Here is a 21,552-nt window from a genome sequence, read left to right as displayed (position 1 = left end):
ACTACGTGCTGACCACTTCCTGATGGACTTGTGGTCAAAGGTGTTTTTCTTCATAAACTTCTTCACGAAGGACAGGTGATAAGGAACATCCAACTACTCGGAGCGTTCCGTGGCAGCGAGGCCAGGCCCATCCTTCGCAACACCGGGGACAGGTAGAACCTCAGTACGTACTGGCACTTGGTGTTTGCATACCGGGGATCCACGCACAGCTTGATGCAGCCACACACAAAGGTGGCCATCAGGGCGAGGGTGGCATTGGGTGTATTTTTTTCCCCCATTGCCCAGATCTTTGTACAGTGAGTCCCTTCGGACCCGGTCCATCTTTGATCTCCATATAAACTGGAAGATGGCCCGGGTGACTGCAGCGGCACAGATTCTGGGAATAGGCCTGACCTGTGCCACGTATAATAGCAATGACAGTGCCCCACACCTAATGACCAGGTTTTTTCCTGCGATGGAGAGCGACCGTAGCTTCCATCTGCCCAGTTTCTGCCTCACTTTGCTCATACGCTCCTCCCAAGACTTGGCGCACGCCCCAGCACCCCCCCCCCCCCCGAACCAAATACCCAGCACCTTCGGGTGGTCGGTCCTGACGGTGAAGGGGATCGAGGATTGGTCGGCACAGTTCCCGAAGGCAAGAGCGAGGCCTTGCTCTCGGTTTACCTTGGCCCCCAAGGCCCGTTTGAACTGGTCACATATGCACATGAGTCTGCGCACAGACAGCGGATCCGAGCAGAAAACAGCAACGTCATCCATGTACAGGGAGGCCTTCACCTGCAGGCCCCCGCTGCCAGGAATAGTCACCCCTCTCAGGCTCGCATCCTTCCTGATGGACTCTGCAAATGGCTCTATGCAGCACACAAACAAGGCAGGAGAGAGAGGACAGCCCTGCCTGACTCCAGATCTGATTGGGAAGCTATCTGATTCCCACCCATTGATTGAGACTGCACTGACAATGTTGGTGTAGAGCAGTCTGATCCAATTGCAGATTCCTTCCCCAAAGCCCATTTTGGAGAGGACATCTCTCATATGTATGTCTGAGATCGTTGTCTTACAAAATGGCTTCTTAGCAAGGATGGCAAACTTTGACCAAAAAATGGCTTCCTGACAGATTTTGTCAGAATCTCTTTAATGTTAGGTTTAGAATAATTTTTAAGCTAGGAGCAGACTCCTTTTATCTTAAGCACAGAATCATTCTGTATCTGAGGCTGAAATGTTACCATAAGGTTGTATTTTCAATGATTCATTAGTCTTGAATTAAATATGCTTTCGTTTCAGGGTTGTGATTCAAATAAGACATAACATCTGACTAGTTAGAATTGACAGTGGTGCAGTCATGGTCTGTAAGAACAGCAAGTAAGTTAAAGCTTCATCAATATTACCTTTTACAGAGTTTGCATTTCATAATCAGTGGTGGCTACTCAAAATCATCATAAAGTCCCAAAATGCAATTGAATTCAATCCATAGCAAGTAAGCACAAAGAGTTAATTTTCTACTGGCTTCGGCAGTCTCAGCACTAAAATGGTCTGTCACTCTTGCGCTCTCCCTTTTGAACTCTCAAGTCAGGGGCTTGTAACAGAAAAGATGACTTTCCCTCTGTGCCTGCCTAGCTTGCATGGGTAATAAGAATCCATTATAATAGTACCTGACCATTAATTACAAGGCTTTTGATGATACAGAGTTTCGTTTTGAGGTCAGAATCAAACACTGTCATTAATTTCACAAGGGAGTAGCCGTGAATATTATCACTCGTGTCCCATTTACACATATTCATTGATGTGAAGGCAAATGTTCTTAATTGCCTTAGAGCATGCCGTTATCACTTGAGAACAGATGTTTTTATCTTCTGCATAACCTGGGTTCGCCCTTTTTTTTTGCCTGAGCTGCCCTCCTGTCAGCTTATTTTCTAGTATGCAGTAAATGTGTTCTATAATTCAACATTACATTTAGTCTGAATGTTTAAGGACAAGTTTTAAGGCGATAGATGTTCTCAAAGGATTTAGAGGGATATGGGTCAAGTGCTGGCTAATGGGACTAGATTCATTTGGGATATCTGGTCGGCATGGAGGAGTTAGACTGAAGGATCCATTTCTGTGCTTTACATCTCTGATTCTATGTTGTCCTTTGTAATTAGAGGATTTGAATACAGGAATAGGGATGTCTTGCTGCAATCGTACAAGAGTTTGGTGGACCAAACTTGGAGAATAATGTGTAGTTTTGGTCTCTTTATAGAATTCATACTGTGCAGAAAACAGCCAGTCGGCCCATCAAGTCTGCATCAACCCTCTGAAGACCATCCCACCCACCAACACCCTAACCCCATAACCTGCATTTCCCATTGCACATCCCTGGACACTAGAGGACAATTTAGCATGGCGAATCCACCCTAACCTGCACATGTTTGCACCGTGGGAGGAAACCAGAGCACCCAGCGGAAACCCACACAGACGTGGAGAATGCTTGTGGAATGCTCTGCCATGGAAAGTGGTCAGGGCCAGAACATTGAATGTTTTCAAGAAGCAGTTCGATATAATTCTTGGGGGCTAAAGGGATCCAAGAGGTTGGGACAAAAGCAGGAAAAGGATACTGAGTTTGATAATCAGCCATGATTGTGAAGGGGCAGTTTCAACGGATCAAATGGCCTACTCCTTCTATTTTCTATGTTTCTATGGCAGGGAGTTCCAGAAGATGTACCTAGCAATAGTGAAGGAATGATGATCTAGTCCCAATTTAGGATGGTGTGTGGCTTTGAGGGGAACTTGCAGGTGGTGTTGTTTGTGTGTGTCTGTCGCCCTTGCCCTCCTTAGTGAATGGAGATTGTTGGTTTGGTAGGTTCTGTTGGAGGAGCCTTGTTGAGTTACTATAGTGTACCTTGTAGATGGTACACACTGTTATTATTGAGTATCAGTGGTGGGAATGAATGTTTATGTTGGTGATTGGAGTGATGATCAAGCAGTCCAATCTTTGATTGGGTTAGTATAATCTATGAATTTAACCAATTTACATTCTGAATTCAGTTTGTGTAACTTGTTTCTGTCTTCTCTTCCACACCACCCTGCCCTTAGTTTATTAATAAACATCTCTGACACGATTCCATTGATTCAAATGTTGCATAACTGTATATTTAAGAATGATGTCAGATCTGTTTTGTAAAAGCAAATTGTCCTTTGGGTGTGAGTCACATTCGTGACAAGGCCCCAGTTATTAACTCTCACCATGATTCCAAAGGCATTGAAAGTCAAGCGCCTCGTGAGGAACTGGAGTCCTGGTACAGCCTGGACTATAGGGGTGATGGATTTTCGTGCCCAAAGAATGCTAGAGAGCCAGCAGTTTTTTTGATAATTTGATATTTTTGTGGTCGTCATTTCTGGTGCTAAAGGAAATATAAAATAAAGGGGACAATTCTTAAGAGGAGGAAGATCAGAGGAATCTGATTGCTTATGTACGTCCTTGAAGGTGGCAAGATCAGTTCAGAGCATGGTTAACAAATTGTCAGCGATAAGGAACTTCAGTTATGTAGACAGCTGGGAGAAGTTGGGATTGTTTTCCTTTTGAGAAGCAAAAGTTGAGACAAGATTTGTGTTGGAAATACTCCAAGGCCATGAGAGGTTTGGACAGAAAGGGACAAGTTTAAGCTATTTAGTAAAATAAGGAATGGAGATGTAATGAAAAGCATTTTCACACAGATGGTGATTAAGATCTGGAATGCCCAAGGCTCTGGTGGATCCAGGTTCAATCGGGGTATTCGTGAGAAATTTATATTGTTATCTGAAAAAGAAAAATGTGCAGGGTTATGGGGAGAGGGCAGTGGTATGCTCTTTCAGGAACCCACCAATGAGCTGAATAGCTGTAACTACTCTGTGTCTGTGAAATTCTGTGATCATTGAATTCAATTTTGCAATTTGCTATAGTGCAATTTGAATTTGAATCATGATTTTGCAAATTAAACCTTATACCCCTCTCAACTGGGACTCATTTCTTAAAATTTCTAGTATCAAAAGCAAGTACAGTTTTCAGAAAGCAACATACAGCATCACAGCTTGATACTGGTGAGATTTAACATGCTATAGTGGTAAAAACATTATTTGTTGTTTTGATGGGTTAACTTAATATTCCGTGGGGTAGAAAGTCTTAGAAGCTCTTCCACTTTCTGTTGTTTCCTTCTGGCTTTCATTTGTCTGACAGCCCAAGACACAATGGGAAAAGAGGAGGCAGTGGAAAAAGACAAAGTCAGGGGCTGGGTCCAAGCTAACATTTCCAATTCTGTAAAAGACTGGTTCCCTTCACTTTTTCCTCCCACTCTTCTTAAGGCCTCCTTGCTGGAATACAGTTAATCAGGCAGAAGTACAGATAGCAATAATCCTGTTGTCACTCATTTAAGTGACAATTCTTTAGATGTACTATCCAATAAAGTTAAAGATGGGGGACGTGAAAGTATCATAATTGGACATACAATTGAAATATCACTGGTATTCCATTATGGTTTCTCACCCTAACCACCTTTTGGATCTCTAAGTAAAAATACTGAAATAGCAGCTCATGCCAATCAAAAAAAACCTCTCTGGGAAGTGTTAGTAGCTTGCAGTAGTCCACCTTTTGTAGCTTGGGATTAATACCTCTTTTCAGTTGTGAAGGGACAGAAAAACAGCCAATTAGTAAGACAGAAGCTTGCATTTATTTGTACACTGCCTTTCATGACATCAGGATGGCCTAATCATACAATAGTTTTGGAAGTGTTGGTTACTGTTGCAATGTAGGAAATGCAGCAGTCAATTTGCATGTAGCAAATAGCTCTCACAAATAGCAATGTGATAATAGAGTCATGGAGGTATACAGCACAGAAACAGATCCTATGGTCCAACCGGTCCATGCCGACCAGATATTCCAACCCAATCTAGTCCTGCCTGCCAGCACCTGGCACATATCCCTCCAAACCCTTCCTATTCATATACCCATCCAGATGCCTTCCAAATGTTGAAAATTTACCAGCCTCCACCACTTCCTCTGGCAGCCCATTCCATTCATGCACCACTCCCTGCGTGAAATGTTTTAAATAATGTTGTCCGAGAGGTAAGTATTAGCCCCAGAACAATGGGGGTGAATTCCCACCTGTTAGGGTCTTGAGAGATTGTTTACAACTGTGACAGAACACATACGGCGATGTTCTAACATCTCATCAATGGTACATCACTGGAATGACAACCTAGATTATCGGATTTGGAGATGCCGGTGTTGGACTGGGGTGTACACAGTTAAAAATCACACAACACCAGGTTATAGTCCAACAGGTTTAATTGGAAGCACACTAGCTTTTGGAGCGACGCTCCCTAACCCTAGCACCTGATGAAGGAGCGTTGCTCCGAAAGCTAGTGTGCTTCCAATTAAACCTGTTGGACTATAACCTGATGTTGTGATTTTTAGATTATCGGAGTGAGGGCTGAACCCAGAACCAGAACTGATTCAGACATGAGTGCAGTGCACAGAGCCATGACTGACAGGAAAAGTTTCATGCTAGTGTGCCAACTATATGCTAATTTGTATAAAAATGTGCAGGAAAAAGTCTGAAGTATATTTTGAGGGAGCAATGAGACTGAATTAGCAGTCGTTGTGAATGTGTTTGTAGTATGCAACAATATTCCTAATATGTAACATTAGCTGTCAGGCCAGCAACAGGTTTTTTTTAACATGCGAAACCCAATGTGTCAAATGTGTACTGGTTCCCAACCATCATGCCTGGCAAAAGGCCAGTCTTGAACTGAAAAAATAAGTGATTGGGACTTCCAATGGCAAATGTGAGTCATTTTCAACTGTAACACACTCCCTCCTCCCATGAAAACTCTAAAATAGGACAAAGGGTCAAAGAACTGAATTGTTGACTCACTCTGTTCTCCACTGCTCCTACCTGACCAACTGAGTCTTTGCAGCATGTTTAAAAAAAATTCAAATTTGAATGCAAGTGCAGAGGTGTAATGTTGGAACAATAATAGACACTGGTTAGGCCACACCTAGAATTTTGTGGACAGTCCTGGTCATCACATTACAGGAAGGACATAATCATCCGAGAGAGTATAGAGGAGACTAACAAGAATGTTGATGAGCTTGAAAATTGTAGCAATGAGGAAAGATTAGATTGGCTAAGGTTGCTCTCTCAGAGAGGGAGCTGAGAGGTGATTTCAGAGGTGTACAAAATAACGAGGGGCTTGGATAAGCTGGACGAGGAAAACCCAATTCCCCTAGTGGAGACGTCAGTTAGCAGGGAGCACAGATTTAAAGTGATCGGGAGAAGTATTAGAACGGACATGAGGAAAACACTTTTACTCAGAGGGTGTCTGTAATTTGCTACCGTCTGATAGAGACAGAAATCTTCTTCTCATTTAGAAGGTACCGACCTCTACCTGCAAGATTACAGACCAGGCGCTGGATTAGAATGAACATTTAGCTGGTGCAGACACTATGGGCTGAATGGCCTCCTTTCTGTGCTGTAACTTTTCTATTGTTATATTTGTTGCACTTTGTTTTACCATTGGTTCCCTGAAGAACTGATCTGTCTTGTTCACTTCTAGACCCAAAATTTGTCTGCTGGCTCTTTGCTCACCTCGAGCATTTAGCTGGACTTGAAAAACATTGTTTGGTCCCACCTTATGAGTTTTTATTAATAATTGTGCACAATTATTTTGCTCAAGGAAGTTGAGAAAAAACGATTTAGTACAGCAAGTCCTCATTTAAAGTTTACCCATTTAATGTTGTTTTGCTTAAATGTTAGCAAATTAATTGGGCTTGTAATCTCATTTAGTGTTGAGATTTGTTTTAATGTTTCATGCGTAAGCTCGTCATCGTCTTTCCCTGCTTCCTGACCTCCAGGTTGTCTTCTTTCCCTACTCCTCAACTCATCCATATGCCATTTCCCTTTTGTGGACTTGCGTTTCTGTAAAGAGATTCAGAGTGAAGTTGGAGTTTACATACATGCAAGAGCTGGTGGTTCACATGTGCTGGAACATTTGCAGTTTTTTTTAAAAAATCACTTTCAAAGCTGCTCCTGTCTTGTTGCCCTTCTCCCATACATTATCTCACAGCGAGGGTTCAGGATTGGGAAGTAAGCAACAGCTATTCAGAAATAAGGTTCAAAAGATTGAGCCTATTGCAGGAGGATAAAGTTCAAGTGTTTATGCAGAACAATCCTGTAGCTGATGTTATGACACTGAGACAGACAGCAGAATCTAATCCGGTCAGGCAGCATCCGAGGAGCAGGAAAATCAATGTTTCGGGCAAAAGCCCTTCACCAGGGCTTCCTGCTCCTCTGATGCTGCCTGACCTGCTGTGATTTTTCCAGCACCACTCTAATCTCAACTCTGATCTCCAGCATCTGTAGTCCTCACTTTTGCCTAGCAGAATCTAATCAGCCTCCCTACCTCTGTATTTGCAAAACAATAGAATTAAAACATACAAAGACTCTCAACTGATCCCGATGGTTCCTAACCAGACCTTTTGAATAACCAACCCTGGATTTTGTGCGTAATTGATTCCAGACACTGGATTTGTAGCTTAAACAAAAGACTTAGCAATGTATTAATAACATAGTAACTTTAGCAATGCAAAATTAAGCAATAATCTAATGTCTATAATGCAATAACCTTTTGTTTTCAACCCTATTCATTCAAAAGATGGGCAAATAAACACAAATTAAAGGATAAATTTTAAACAAAATAACAAAGCCATCCAGACGACTGAAGTGATTTTCCCACAGATATATTTGCTTTTTGGTTGGTTTTCTGAAGGTGTTAATCAAGGCTACCTTCTTCAGTTCACTGAGGACAATTCGATAATGCTTATAACTTAGCTGTGGGAAGTTCAGATTCTAGAAACTGATAATGGCAGGGAGTTTCCAAATCTTCATGCTGCAGATCAACAGCCAGACTTCTCTTCCTCCTCAGAAATCCCCAGTTCAAAACAGTTATTGAGTCACAGAGATGTATAGCACAGAAATAGACCCTTTGGTCCAACTTGTCCATGCCAACCAGATATCCTAACCTAATCTAGTCCCATTTGCCAGCATTTGGCCCGTTATCCCTCTAAACCCTATCTATTCCTATACCCATCCAGATGCCTTTTTAAATATTGTAATTGTACCAACCTCCACAGCTTCCTCTGGCAGCTCATTCCATACATGCACTACCCTCTCTGTGAAAGGTTGCCATTTAGGTCCTTTTAAAATCTTTTCCCTCTCACCTTTAAACCTATGCCCTCTAGTTCTGGACTCACCCATCCCAGGGAAAAGACTTTGTCTATTTACCCTATCCATGCCCCTCATGATTTTAAACCTCTATAAGGTCACTCCTCAGTCTCTGAAGCTCCAGGGAAAACAGCCCCAGCCTATTCAGCCTCTCCCTGTAGCTGAAACCCTCCAACCCTGGCAACATCCTTAAATCTTTTCTGAACCCTTTCATGTTTCACAACACCATTCCGATAGAAGGGAGACCAGAATTGCGCACAATATTCCAAAAGTGGCCGAACCAATGTCCTGTACCGCCACAACATGACCTCCCAACTCCTGTACTCAATACTCTGACCAATAAACGAAAGCATACCAAACGCCGCCTTCACTATCCTATCTACCTGTGACTCCACTTTTAAGGAGCTATGAACCTGCACTCCAAGGTCTCTTTGTTCAGCAATGCTCCCTGGGACCTTACCATTAAATATACAAGTCCTGCCCTCATTTGCCTTTCCATAATGCAGCACCTCCCATTTATCTAAGTTAAACACCCATCTGCCAAGATCCTGTTGTACTCTCAGGTAACCTTCTTTGCTGTCCACTGCAAATTTTGGTGGCATCTGCAAACTTACTAACTATGCCTCCTATGTTCACTTCCAAACCATTATATAAATAACAAAAAAACAGTGGACCCAGCACCGATCCTTGTGGCACACCACTGGTCACAGGCCTCCAGTCTGAAAAACAACCCTTCACCACCACCACCCTCTATCTTCTACCTTTGTGCTAATTCTGAATCCAAATGGCTAGTTGTCCCGTTATTCCATGTGTTCTAACCTTGCTAATCAGTCTACCATGAGGAACCTTGTCAAACGCCTTAATCAAGTCCATATAGATCACATCCACTGCTCTGCCTTCATCAATCCTTTTTGTTACTTCTTCAAAAGATAACTCTGGTCCCTCCCTCTGTTTGACCATCATGTTCCCTTTCAAACTTGCTGGTACAATTTTCAGGTACTGACCTTGTAATGGCTAAACATCTGTTATCTGGCTGAATCTGTTGCTTCCCCTTGAGGTGAAGAGTCTGTAGAATCCTTTGATGGTTTGAGAGGCCAGGCCTGGAAGGTAATTTCAGATTGGTTCATGATCAAATTGGGGGGTTTCTCAGAAGAAGAATTTTGGCTGTTGATGCTGCAACATGAAGATTTGAAAGCTTTCTTTTTTTAAAAAAAAGACCAAGCAAACAAATCATCTTTCAGCTCTCAACTTCAAACTAAAATATATCTTAAAGAAATCAATGAGGGCTCTAACACTTAAATATGTGGGAGTTACCTGCTGAACCAGTGTATTCCTCTAGAATATGATCCTAAAGGGTTGGCATCTGTTTAATGCCTAACTTTTGCAATCTCTTTAATGTATTGATTTGTATTGAGATACAATTCTGTCTGTACTGGCAGCTTTCAGAATATTATTTAAGTAGCTATGCAATACTATGATGCCTGATGCTATGTATCCATTTACCTGTAAGTGTCACTGATGAACTTAGCCAAAGTCTGCCAGGGCTCTGACTTAAAGATCATGGTGTGAATATAGGCTGGGATGCAGTCAGAAAAGTGTATTTGATTTTTTTTCACCAAAAGATGGAGACTACCATAATGGCTGGGATTGTAGTTTTCAAGTGAGTGGTACCAGTTTGCCCAAAATCCTTCCTTCGTGCAGCAAAACCAAAAAAAATTCTATATCCAGAAGATCAGACAGCATCTAGCTCGGAAGCATAAGAGATGTAATTGGTTGTAAATGTGTGAAAATGGGAGGGAAGGGTTACAGTTTTTTTTTAGCTTAGTCATGTATAACGTTTGAAGACTGTGTGTGGGAAATGGGGAAATAGAAAGCTCAAGGAAAATCTTGAATCCTGGTGGCTTGTTGAGTTACATACAAATTATTATTTACTTCTGAGATTTTGGCTATGAATCCACTCCAGACTAATAGATGGAATTATGAAAATATCCCATGTCAAATCGTGTTGGGGTAGCCCCAACCTGATTAATTATGGACTATTAGTTTGTGGGAGTCATATACACACAGCCCACAATGATGATAGGTGTGAGGAAATAAAGCTGCGATACAAATGCTACAGGAGAGCAATCCTGAGGTCAGAGTGAAGGCACATTGTAGCAGTGAAGAAGTAGCACTGCTTGTATCAAACATTTGCTGTACCTTTATCTGAGTGTGCTCACTGTTATCAGGTGTTATTGTTCCTCAGCACAAATGTCACTTGTCCTGATCAAGCCAAAGAAAAACTTTCTCAGCCAAATGAAGGCTTTGAGATCATGCTGCCAAGTTCTCAGTGTATTTGATTCAGTAAAGTTGATCTTTAGCTGATAGAGGTTTTCTTTTTCTCCAACAGTATGAGTCAGTGGGAAGCCCTAAAACAACTTGACACAAAGTACTTGCAGCAGTTAGATGATCTGTACCAGAATGAAACCTTTCCTATGGATGTTCGGGAATATCTCTCTCATTGGATTGAAGCTCAAGACTGGTATGTTAAATCAGAAAAGAAGAAAGAGTTCTATTTAAGAGGACATTTAGACTGCTTTTCCTCTGTTATATGCTTTACCTTTACCCATTTCTGTACCTCTTAATTTATAAATGTATTTATTAATTTTGACTGGGAAGAAATGCTCCAATCACTCACTACTTGGGTTGTGTGAAAAATGAATGAAATATGAGAAGAATAAATAGATTTTGATTTTATTATTGTCACATGTACAGAGATGCAGTGAAAAGTATTGTACTGCATGCTTACCAGACAAATCATACCTTACATAAGTACATCAGGGCAATAGAACAGAATACAAAATATAGTGTTACAGCTACAGAGAAGGTACAGAGAAAGACCAACTGTAATATATGAGAAGTCTGATAACAGGGGGGAAGAAACTGTTGAATTCGTTGGTACATGTTTTTAAACTTCTGTATCTTCCGTTCAACGGAAAAGGGTAGCAGAGAGCATAACCGGGATGCGAGGTTATGTTGTTCGATTATGTTGGCTGCTTTCCCAAGGCAGTGGGAAGTATAGATGGATTCAATGTTTTGCATGATGGACTGGGCTGGTTCACAACTTATGTCAAGACTGCAAGAAATTACAGAGCAGTTCCCAAACCATGCTGTGATGCATCTGGGTGGGGTGCTTTCTATGGTGCATTTATAAAAATTGATAAGACTCATTGTGGATTGGCGATTTGTGTAAATTCTCAAGTCAGTGATCTTTACAATTATTGCTTTCCTCAAATGGTCTTGAGCATAGCCTTGTCAAACTCCTGCAATCTGTGCTGTGAATGGGTTCACTGCTAGGTTCAAGCTCCGTTCACAATTATTTTCTTTCTTTATATCCAGAAGTGCTTTCATGCACCACTGAATATTTTTTTCCCCACTGCAAACCACCTGTGGGACTTTTCACCTGTTATTCACTGCCACTAAATTGCCTGAGTTTCCGATAAATCAAATTACCTGCAGAACCTGTTAAGGGCAATGCAATGGCACCAAAGGTGAGGAGGTTCACAATCTTATTTTCTATTCAACCTGTTCGGGCATATTTTGGCACCACATCTGGAGCAGGAGGGACTCTAACCTCGGCCTCCTGGATGCCACAAGAGCCCCTGGGTTCACAGCCTTAGCATGCTGGACAAAGGGTCTCCAGCTACTTTACACTCGAAACATTGACTTCTGCAGCTCCTGGTGCTGCCTGGCTTGCTGTGTTCTCCCAGCCTCCTGCCTGTCTACTGCAGCTACTCAGAAGCAGCATAAGCAGCAGCACTGGCAGAGGTGAAAGTTTGCACTTCTGCCTACATTCTTAAATGAGGGACAATCCATGACAAAAAGAGACAAAGTTTTCTGGAGGAAATGAAGCCATGCGGTTGATGGGTGCATTCAATTTTCAATTCCTGTCCTTTTCTTGTAATTCTAGGGAGAAGGCTGTAACGAATTATTCACTGGCTACGATCCATTACCAAAATCTATTGGATCAAATCAACAATCAGTACAGCCGCTTTATGCAGGAGAAGTTGTTTGTATGTCAGCACAACTTCAAGAAATACAAGCAAAGTGTGCAGGTATTGTACTGCTGACATCCTCCAGCTACTTACGTTTACTAGCTAATTCAAACTCATTGCTGTCCAATTGTTTGCCATCTGAAACCGATGAATACTGATAAGTTGTCTAGATCTACATTGCTGGAAATGAGAAGTTTTGGTTTCTGAAGGTACTTTGTCTTCCATGGGTCTTTTTTTTCCCTTCTTGACCATTTGTTTTGTTCAACAAATGATTTGTTCACCATTTTTCACTCCCTCCTTTCTTCATATACCAAGCTGCTCAGGTAGTGAACATTAATAGACTGTTGGACTGGAGAGAATGCATTACAGCTGAGACTAAACCTATTCTAGCTAGATACAGATACCATTTTCCAGCTGTGGTTTCTGGATTGTAACAAAGGCTACACAATTGATTTTTTTTCCCCAGTCTCTCTGTATTCCAATTGTCACCTTAGCTTGATCCATATAGTTGTTCCAGCTAACGTTTCGAGGAAGCTGAAACTGTTCTTTCAAGGACACATTTGAGTCTCATTCTTCTACCCTCCATTCCATTTTTATCCTGTTAGCATGATCTGACTCCTTCAACCGAGAAAACAGAATGGAAGGCCTGTTCCCAGGCTGTGTAGTTACCCTGCAGGTGGCTAATGGGGACTGCCGTAAACAGCCAGATGTGAAATTGTCTGTTGTTGTTGGGATTCTTAACTCTGATTTGGTAGGTTGTGCAACTAAACAAGAAGAGTGTAGAGATTTTTGTTTGTTTTTGTTATCAAACCACTTGAGGTACTATGGATCCCACCGAATAGCTCAATGAGGAGGGAAGGGGGGGAGCAGAGAAAGAGGTGTGGTGGTGGTTGTGGCATAATGGTAGTGTTTCCACCTCTGATCCAGATTCAAATGCCACCTGCCCTGAAGGTATGTATAATGTGATTAACCTGTAGCTGCAAGATTGCAGGTTTGATTTAAAGTTATAGAGATGTACAGCATGGAAACAAACCCTTCAGTCCAACCCGTCCATGCCGACCAGATATCCCAACCTAATCTAGTCCCACTTGCCAGCACCCGGCTCATATCCCTCCAAACCCTTCCTATTCATATATCCATCCAAATACCTCTTAAATGTTGCAATTGTACCAGCTCATTCCATACACGCACCACCCTCTGTGTGAAAGAGTTGCCTCTTAGGTCTCTTTTATATCTTTCCCCTCTCACCCTAAACCCATGCCCTCTAGTTCTGGACTCCCTGACTCCAGGGAAAAGACTTTGCCTATTTACCCTATCCACGCCCCTCATGATTTTGTAAATCTTTATAAGGTCACTTCTCAGCCTCCGACGCTCCAGGGAAAACAGCTCTAGCCTGTTCAGCCTCTCCCTATAGCTCAAACCCTCTCAACATTCTTGTAAATCTTTTCTGAACCCTTTCGTGTTTCACAACATCTTTCCGATAGGAAGGAGACCAGAATTGCATGCAATGTTCCAGCAGTGGCCTAACCAATGTCCTGTACAGCTGCAACATGACCTCCCAACTCCTGTACTCAGTGCACTGACCAATAAAGGAAAGCATATCAAACACTTTCTGCTCTTTGTTCATTGATTTGTGGGCACTGCATCATTCCTCTGTATTGGTGGGTGTATTTTAACTGGCCTCCGTGTTCCTGGACAGATGATGAAATAATTCAGCCTGGATTAGTGCTTTTAAAAGCTATTTTTCCCGTTTTTAATGGAGTTCCAGCAAGTACCAGTTCAGGCTTATCAGTGATTGAACAACCTGTCAACCCTGATCTACATTTGCCTTTAGGAATAGTTAGTTAAATGTGGTACCAGAGATAGGTGGAACCAAACTTTAGAATAGACGGAAATAGATGTGGGAAGAGAGAAATACGTGTAACTGCAGTTGTAAGACCTGAGCTAACTTGACAGCCCTTGGTAGCAACTGGGTGCTGCGAACCCCAGAGGTTTTATCATTTTGTTTTAAGCTTGTGTCCACAATATAATTAATTACTGTCTACCAATTTTGCTCCCAGGCCTGTTGCGCTGGTGCTGATCAACCAGCAGAAGATGCACGAGAGTGATCTCCGTTAACTTTTCCTTCCTATTGTCTGCCGAATGGAGCTCAAACTACCACAATGATGTGCATCAACACCACCTTGAAGAGGGTCCCCAAAAGACTTGGTGGTGTAATGGGTTAGGCACTGATCTTTTAGATGTTTGGTTAAAACCCAGCCCAAACTGATGGGATAAAAGGTTCCTGTCTCAACTGATTATCATGATTCTGTATGCGATATATGAGCAGTTTTAACATTGTTCCTAGTAGGTATGGGTAGTGGGTTCGCAATAGGAAAGTACACAAACATTGTCAGATTCTGAGACTACAGAGCGGTGAGTCTGGGAAATAATTCATATCACATTTATGCATTAAAGAACATTTTTTGAAGTTGGAACAGAGGCTTTTATAGTAGAGAGTGTTCTGCTGTACACAATCTGGGAATCTTGAAGTTGGCTCTTAACAATAATTTCTTTGCTTTAGTATTCCTCTGTTCAGTGAACAAGAGAGAAAAAAATCCATGCACAGTTAAATAAATTATTCTTGCTGCTGTTTTGGTGTCAAATTGTTTTTGTGTTGTAAGCTCTGACTCTGTTTAGGAAATGGATCCAGGCTACTGAAAGTGATTTCACATAAAACCCTTGTATCAATGAGTCTGGGACTGAGATCATGCCAGTCAGTTGGACTGGATTGAAACTCTGGCCCAAAGGTGAAGGGAAAGTGTTCTGACACGTCAGAACATCTGTTTTATTTTGTTATTAAAATGGCAGTCTTTGATTTGAAGTGGACAGTTGTAAGAAACTGAACCTAAATGTGATCCTGGGTCCCAAGAGACCAGTGATAAGAACACAACTAATCATGAAGAGTTGGAGTGATCAGTGTTGAAACTAATGTTTTTAAAAATGAAAACTGTTTTCATTCTCTGAACTCTGTAAAGCACACATGGAGAATTTCAAGTCTAGTTCATGTTATTGAAAGTAGAAGTACCATCCATCCAAAATAGGAACTGAGTATTGCGAACATAGAGATTTTTTTTGATTAAAAACATCAAGGATTTTAATAAGGTATTTTGTTTAAGTAGTAGTCTTTTTCTTAACCCCTCATTCCCCATATAATCCAAGCTAAGGCAAGCCTACCCTCGCATGTCATCCTCTACTCATGTATGTTTTAGTGTGGGCCATTGCAGAGCACTCAAACACCACAAGGAAGTGAAAGAACTTGGAGTCTTTCTGGACACACAGCTTCACTACCCCTTAGGATGGTACATCTTCCCACAGTGTGTCTGTCCTTGAGGGATGATATTCCATAATTGTCAAATGGGAAGAGTTTTCTACTGACGATTAGCATAAGGTGTGTGTGCATGTTGCAAGAGAGCTGGCCACACTTGGTGAGACTGATCATTGTAAATCACGTGAGAAGGGTGAAGTAATATGTGAGATGCCTGTAGTCCAGACTGTTACAAAGCACTAATGTGATCAGACCCCACCTCTTTGCACATATTATGTGAAATGTGTTGCTAACTGTTGATGCATCCTGGTGAATCTTTGTGGGAGAGGAAGGGAGGTTTTCATTCTAATTTCAGCAGTCTTTTGGAATCAGATATTCTAATGTACTTTGATCACAATCTCATCCAAACTGCTCTTTTATCATGCTGGCATGAAGTGTAGTCTGTTAAATTTGTGTATTCTAATATTGAATTAGCATCTTGAAGGACTTATGGTAATTTTAAAACCAATATTATAAAGATATGTTATCTTAAATATTCTACCAGACCATTTTTCCATTAACTTATGCTGAATTCCATATGATGGAGTGCTTTGCATAAGAAAATGAAAGGGAGTCTGGTTTGCTCGTTTTATAATTTGCATTTGTGGGTAGTTAGTCCTCTTCGAGCAGTTATTGTATTTGCTTTTTCTACATCTTAAATCTTTCACTTTAGTTGTTATTACTAGCTTGCCTCTAACAAGGACTACATTGAAATGTCATGTGTCTAGTATTGTTTGCGATGCAAAAGGGGAGGGGAGAAAATGAGTTTTAAAACTGTAGTGTTAAAAGTTCATTTTCAAACTGTCTGGCAGTTCCAGTTTGGGTAGGCTGCTGGTGTTTTCAGCTCTGCCCATTAGTGGTTATAAAAGCCACAGCTATAAGCAGATAAATGTATTTCTGGGTCAGTCTATAACTGAAGCGCAAAAGATAAATACTTTGTTTCAAAAACATAGCTTCAATACTTAAGCATACCATCTTGGCTGGTATTCAAGTGAAGTACTGAAAGTGTTGTTTCAAGGTAACACCTTTTAAAAAGTTAAATTGAGACCACGTCAAGTGGATATACAGAGTTCTGCAGCGAAGTTCGAAAAACTGGGAGTTCTCCTAGTGTCCCAGCCAGAATTTTGCTATTGGCTGTTCATCTCTCTTTGAATCTCTGCATTAATAAACCACCTTTTCTTTGGCTACTATCCGTTCTGAAGAAGGGTCACTGGAGCAGAAGCATAAACTCTGATTTCTCTCCATAGATTCTGACAGAACTGCTGAGTTTTTACAGCAACTTCTGTTTTTATTTTTGATTTCCAGCATCTGCAGTTCTTTTCAGTTTTTTGCTATTTGAATCTTGCTGTGCGCAATATGGCTGTGGCATTTGCTGATAATAGTTACTGCATTTCAAAGGAACTGGTTTTGTGTAAAGGAATTTTTGATACTGAGCATTCAACAGCATTTTCACAGCCCAAATGTCTTTGGCCCTACTGGTTTATCTGGCGGACCATTCGAAACAACACTACTTTGAGTAAATTTATAAATTTGTGAAAAATAAACATGGGCACGCTCTCTCTCTCTCTCTCGCTGTGTCTTGTGAATACATGATGCACCTACTCGTATTGAATCTCACTTAATGGGAGGGCATGGCTCTTCTTTCCTCCCAAACATGCCCACAACTTATCAAATTACAGGAATGAATCTATATCCTATTGACCTATGGCACAGTATGCAATATCCACTGCTGAATCTAAAGTATGAAATGCTCAAAAACTGTAGAATCAATGTTGCAACTCCAGTTTGCCTGTGGTCACAGCTCTGGAAAGTTTATGCCCATTCAGTCGCGCATGTATATTTCATTGCTGATGCAAACAAATTTTCACTTTCTAATTTTGGACTTCTGAGGCAGCAGCAGCGCTAAGAACTGCTCTTTTCAAAGCTTCATGCCTTTGCAATTCAAACAAGGCAATAAGTGGAATATGCATAAGAGTTGGGTTGTCTGAGCTTTGTTTATTTGGCATGGATGGGCTTTGGAGAAAGGGTGGGGCAATATAGCTGCAGTTTAAGTGCATGTTTATCTCATCATACACTCCTGATCATTCTGATAGGAATTGATCTTAAAGATTCGCTGCCATATTCTGTATTGATTTTTCACAAAAAAATTCAAAGCATGTAAGAAAAACCTAGCAATACCATAAATTCTCGTTCCTTTTATTTGGCCCTTGAACAAAAGTATATGTTTCAGTATTCAGGAGTTCTGCTAAGTTAACTAATATTGCACAAAGCTACAAGAATTATGCATGGTCCAGGCAACTAAACATATCCAAGAGCTAATCAGCAAATGCCTTTTTGAAGCAAGCCCTTTCAAGAGCCTTGCAAACTTATTAAAATAACTTCAGGAAGTTAGAAAGTAGAAGTTCTCCATGCTGCTTCAGCCAAACATTATCCCCCATATGTCTCTGATCATAAAGAATTCCAATAATGTCTCTTTAATTTAAGCCGTACAAGCCCTCAAACTAAAAAAAGGACAACCTCAGCTGAGGTTATTTTAATTAAACCAAAATAAATAATTAAAATAAAACCGGTGGTGTGGCACAGCTGCAAGTAAATAAGATAAAAATTATACAGCAATGTAATGACATGCCCAGTTGATCTGGAATGGACTGCCTAAAGGGATGGTGCAAGCAATTTCACTACCAACTTTCAAAGTGGAATTGGATAAATCTTTGCAAAGAAAACATTTAGAGGGCTACAGGGAAAGAGCTAGAGTGTGGGGATGAATTAGATAGCCTTTTCAAGGATGCAGGCAGGGCCCACGGTTGTCACAGTCGAACCTCGCCCTGTATTACAGGTAGTTATGTTAATGCTTTGGCTTCTCTTTCATTAGGAATGTTATGGAGAGGATCCTGTTCTGTTGGCAAAGGTTGTCGCTGCTCGACTGAAGCAGGAGAAGATGATACTAAACGCTGTTGTAGAGGATCAGCAGGTATGAGGAATACAAATGAGCTCTGAAAATCATGGGTTTATTTAGTTATTGATTCACTAACTTGTTCTTAAAAACCCAGACTGACAGACTATCTGGAGCTTTCCATTCCACTGATGGTTCACAATTTGGGGTTGCTAACCTTGTCCTGGTGCAACGTCACCAAGGCTGCTGTTCTTTGATGCAGTGAGCTGACATCCTATGATGTGAAGCCAGCTTGTAGCGATACGTTTTCTGTGCTCCTGGTTAACAGCACATGCAATGTTGGGTGCATCTGGTATCCAAGGATGTCACCTAGTGCCACGAGTTCTTCAAGGGCTGTTGCTTGCTCTGATCTTAGGGGGAAGGAATGGCCGCAACAAGCGCAAATAGCAGAACAACTCCATTTCACAGGACATTTTTGTAAGTGATGCTGGAAGAAGTACTGTGAAAAGTGCGGGCCTTTTTGAAGGTGAGAATGATTCTCCAGTGTAGAGAAGCACTGCAGCTGTCTGAATGGAGCTGATTTGAATGAGCGGATGCTGTCTCTCCTGGGTTAAAGTGTAACAATAATCAGTTTACTCTTGGGTGGGTTACCAAGGTAAGTCCTGTTCACATGTGCAAAGTGGCTTGGCAGTACAGCAATTTGTTGGGCCAGCCTCTCCATGAGAGTAAACAATGCTCTGCTAACTGTTGAATTTACTTTCAAAATGCAGAAGCTTGGTCTTACTTGACTAGAAAACTTTTGTAATGCTACCACTGACCAGAATGTACCCTCCACAAACTGCCAACATCATGAAGCTAAAACAGTAGATTGGATGGGGATTCTACTTTACAGTATTAGCCCTGTTCTTTGCTAGGCTCATTTAGTAATTTTAAACAAAAAAATTGTCGACACAGTCCCATAATTGAATCAATGCCGAACCATGCTCCAGAGTCTCTGCCCATTATAAATAGACCTTGCATAGAAAGCTTGGTTTCTCTGCAGGATCCTCCCAAAACAGTCACTTATTTTTGTGCTTGTTGCCAATTACCTGCTCAGCTTGTTTACATTGACTATGTTTCTTTCCATTTCCAAAACTAAACACAGCCATTGTGACATTCTGGGCAGTTCTGCTTGGCCTATGGGAATGCCTGTCACTCTGTTGCCCGGTCACACACTCACCCTTGGGGAAAACTAATAAAACTTCCTCGTATGTGACCACTCCAACACAGAGCCCCAGGTATCATTGATGGTAGTTTTTTTTTTCAAATCCTGCATGCAGACAGCACAATCTGCTCAAAGCCAGACTTAGAAACTGTTCCAGGACAAAGGCACCAACTGAGTAGTCCTTCAAAGTTTCTACTGGATTTATGTTTCTGTGCTCATGCATCCTCCAAAGCAAGCTATGTATGTGAAATGTTTCAACCTGCTGCATTTACAGCACAGAATGAGGCCATTTCCACCCATCTGGTCCATGCTGATGCTCTGAAAATCAACCCTGTCAGTCCCACTTCCTTGCATGGTTCCCATAGCCATGGAGGATTTTCCCTTCAAGTACCCATCTAATTTTGTTTTGAAATGATTGTTTTCTCCTTCCTCCACCTTGTGAGCTGTGAGTTCCAATCTGTTGCTGCTTAAAGAAAGTTCTTTCTCTGGTTTCCCTGCACCTCTTGTCCAATGGCACTAAACCTATGTCGTTTAGTCCTTGCGCAGTCAGCTGAGGAGGAGCCATTCTTTGTTTAGAGAAGCTTTCTCCAAACCTGTCATAACCATGTACACCCCTATCAAACCTCCCTCTCACCATCTTTTGCTTCAAGGAGATTTTCCATTCTAACCTTTTTATAATTTAAGTCCTCCCACCAAATGAGAAATCTGCACACGCACTCATGGACCCTCTCAACTTTTGAAAAGTGCAGTGACCAGAGCTGGATGCAATACTCTGGTAGTGGCCTCACCAGAGTTTTATAAAGGTTTAGCATAACCTCCCTTCTTTTCCATTCTCTGCCTCTATTTTTGCCATTTGGCTGTATTCCCTCAAGCATGGAGCCTTACTGAAGACATGTATGCCACTATTACAAGTCTCTACCCCAAGTGGCACAACTTTAGGAACAATGGATGGTTTCCTTTCATAATATATCTCTGGTCGTGCATATTGCTCGTAGCTCTGGGCAAATAGGGTTGCCATCATTGCCTATAGCCTTGGATCAGGACCTACCACTACAGCAGTAGCTCTTCACCGCCATCTTAGTCTGCTGAGAAGTCAAATTAAATTACTTTGATTATTGTAAACTAAATGTTATTTGCTCTAGAAGATGCAGTGCAGGTGTGTTTCTTACGTAAATATGCAGCTTAATATTACACACTAGGACATCTTAGGCTGACTTCTGTAAAGTGTCACTGACCAGACTGAATATTAACATGGCAGGTTTTTCCAGCAACTGTTTTTATGACCCATGCTACAATCCTCCATTGGGGTTGCTGATCTTCAGAAACTCAAACACCAACACTATGCATTTTAAAATTAATTCTCTTCCTGGAAAGATTTTGAACCTTCTCTATTTATGGTTTTGCAAAGGTTTTCTGATTGTGCAGAAACTGCAGCATCATTCCTCTTTGCTAGGCTTGTTTGTAAATTGGCAAATAGCTGCAGCAATGCAAATAGTACCCAGCAAGTTTGGGCGGAAGAGTCTCTGGTGTGTTCTCTCTATTCCATCGTTAAGCACTAGAAGGAGAGTTCTACTTCTTCATGGAACATGTCTGCCATTGCCCAAGGGTCCTGGTGTAGACGATATTGTGATCTTATTTGGGCATGGCAGAAGAGACTTGTTAACTTGCCTTGTGAAGTGGAGGTTGCAATTACAATCAGTCAATCTGCCCTGTGATAATCAGCACACAATATCTGGGACTTGCTACAGCATGCTTTCTGATACTTTCAAGCCACTTTGGGAACCATCTTGCTAAGTGTGGCACTCTTCAGTAGAGTTGTCTATAAAGGAAGTAACTTTTTGGGA

General features: G+C 41.4%; 1 protein-coding gene across 1 annotated transcript in view; it reads left to right on the top strand.

The window, feature by feature from the left end:
• The window catches only part of LOC132805837 (signal transducer and activator of transcription 1-like), a 70,110-nt gene that overhangs the window by 6,133 nt on the left and 42,425 nt on the right, over nt 1–21,552 (top strand). Inside the window, exons 2-4 of the mRNA XM_060821141.1 lie at nt 10,621–10,752; nt 12,181–12,325; nt 18,484–18,582. Of these exons, the coding sequence (XP_060677124.1) occupies nt 10,622–10,752; nt 12,181–12,325; nt 18,484–18,582 (375 nt within the window). The 5' untranslated portion in view covers nt 10,621. The remainder of the gene's footprint in view (nt 1–10,620; nt 10,753–12,180; nt 12,326–18,483; nt 18,583–21,552) is intronic.

Source organism: Hemiscyllium ocellatum, chromosome X (genome assembly GCF_020745735.1).
Source record: "Hemiscyllium ocellatum isolate sHemOce1 chromosome X, sHemOce1.pat.X.cur, whole genome shotgun sequence".
In the NCBI taxonomy this organism is placed as follows: Eukaryota; Metazoa; Chordata; class Chondrichthyes; order Orectolobiformes; family Hemiscylliidae; genus Hemiscyllium; species Hemiscyllium ocellatum.
This window is presented reverse-complemented; position numbering and strand designations above follow the sequence as displayed.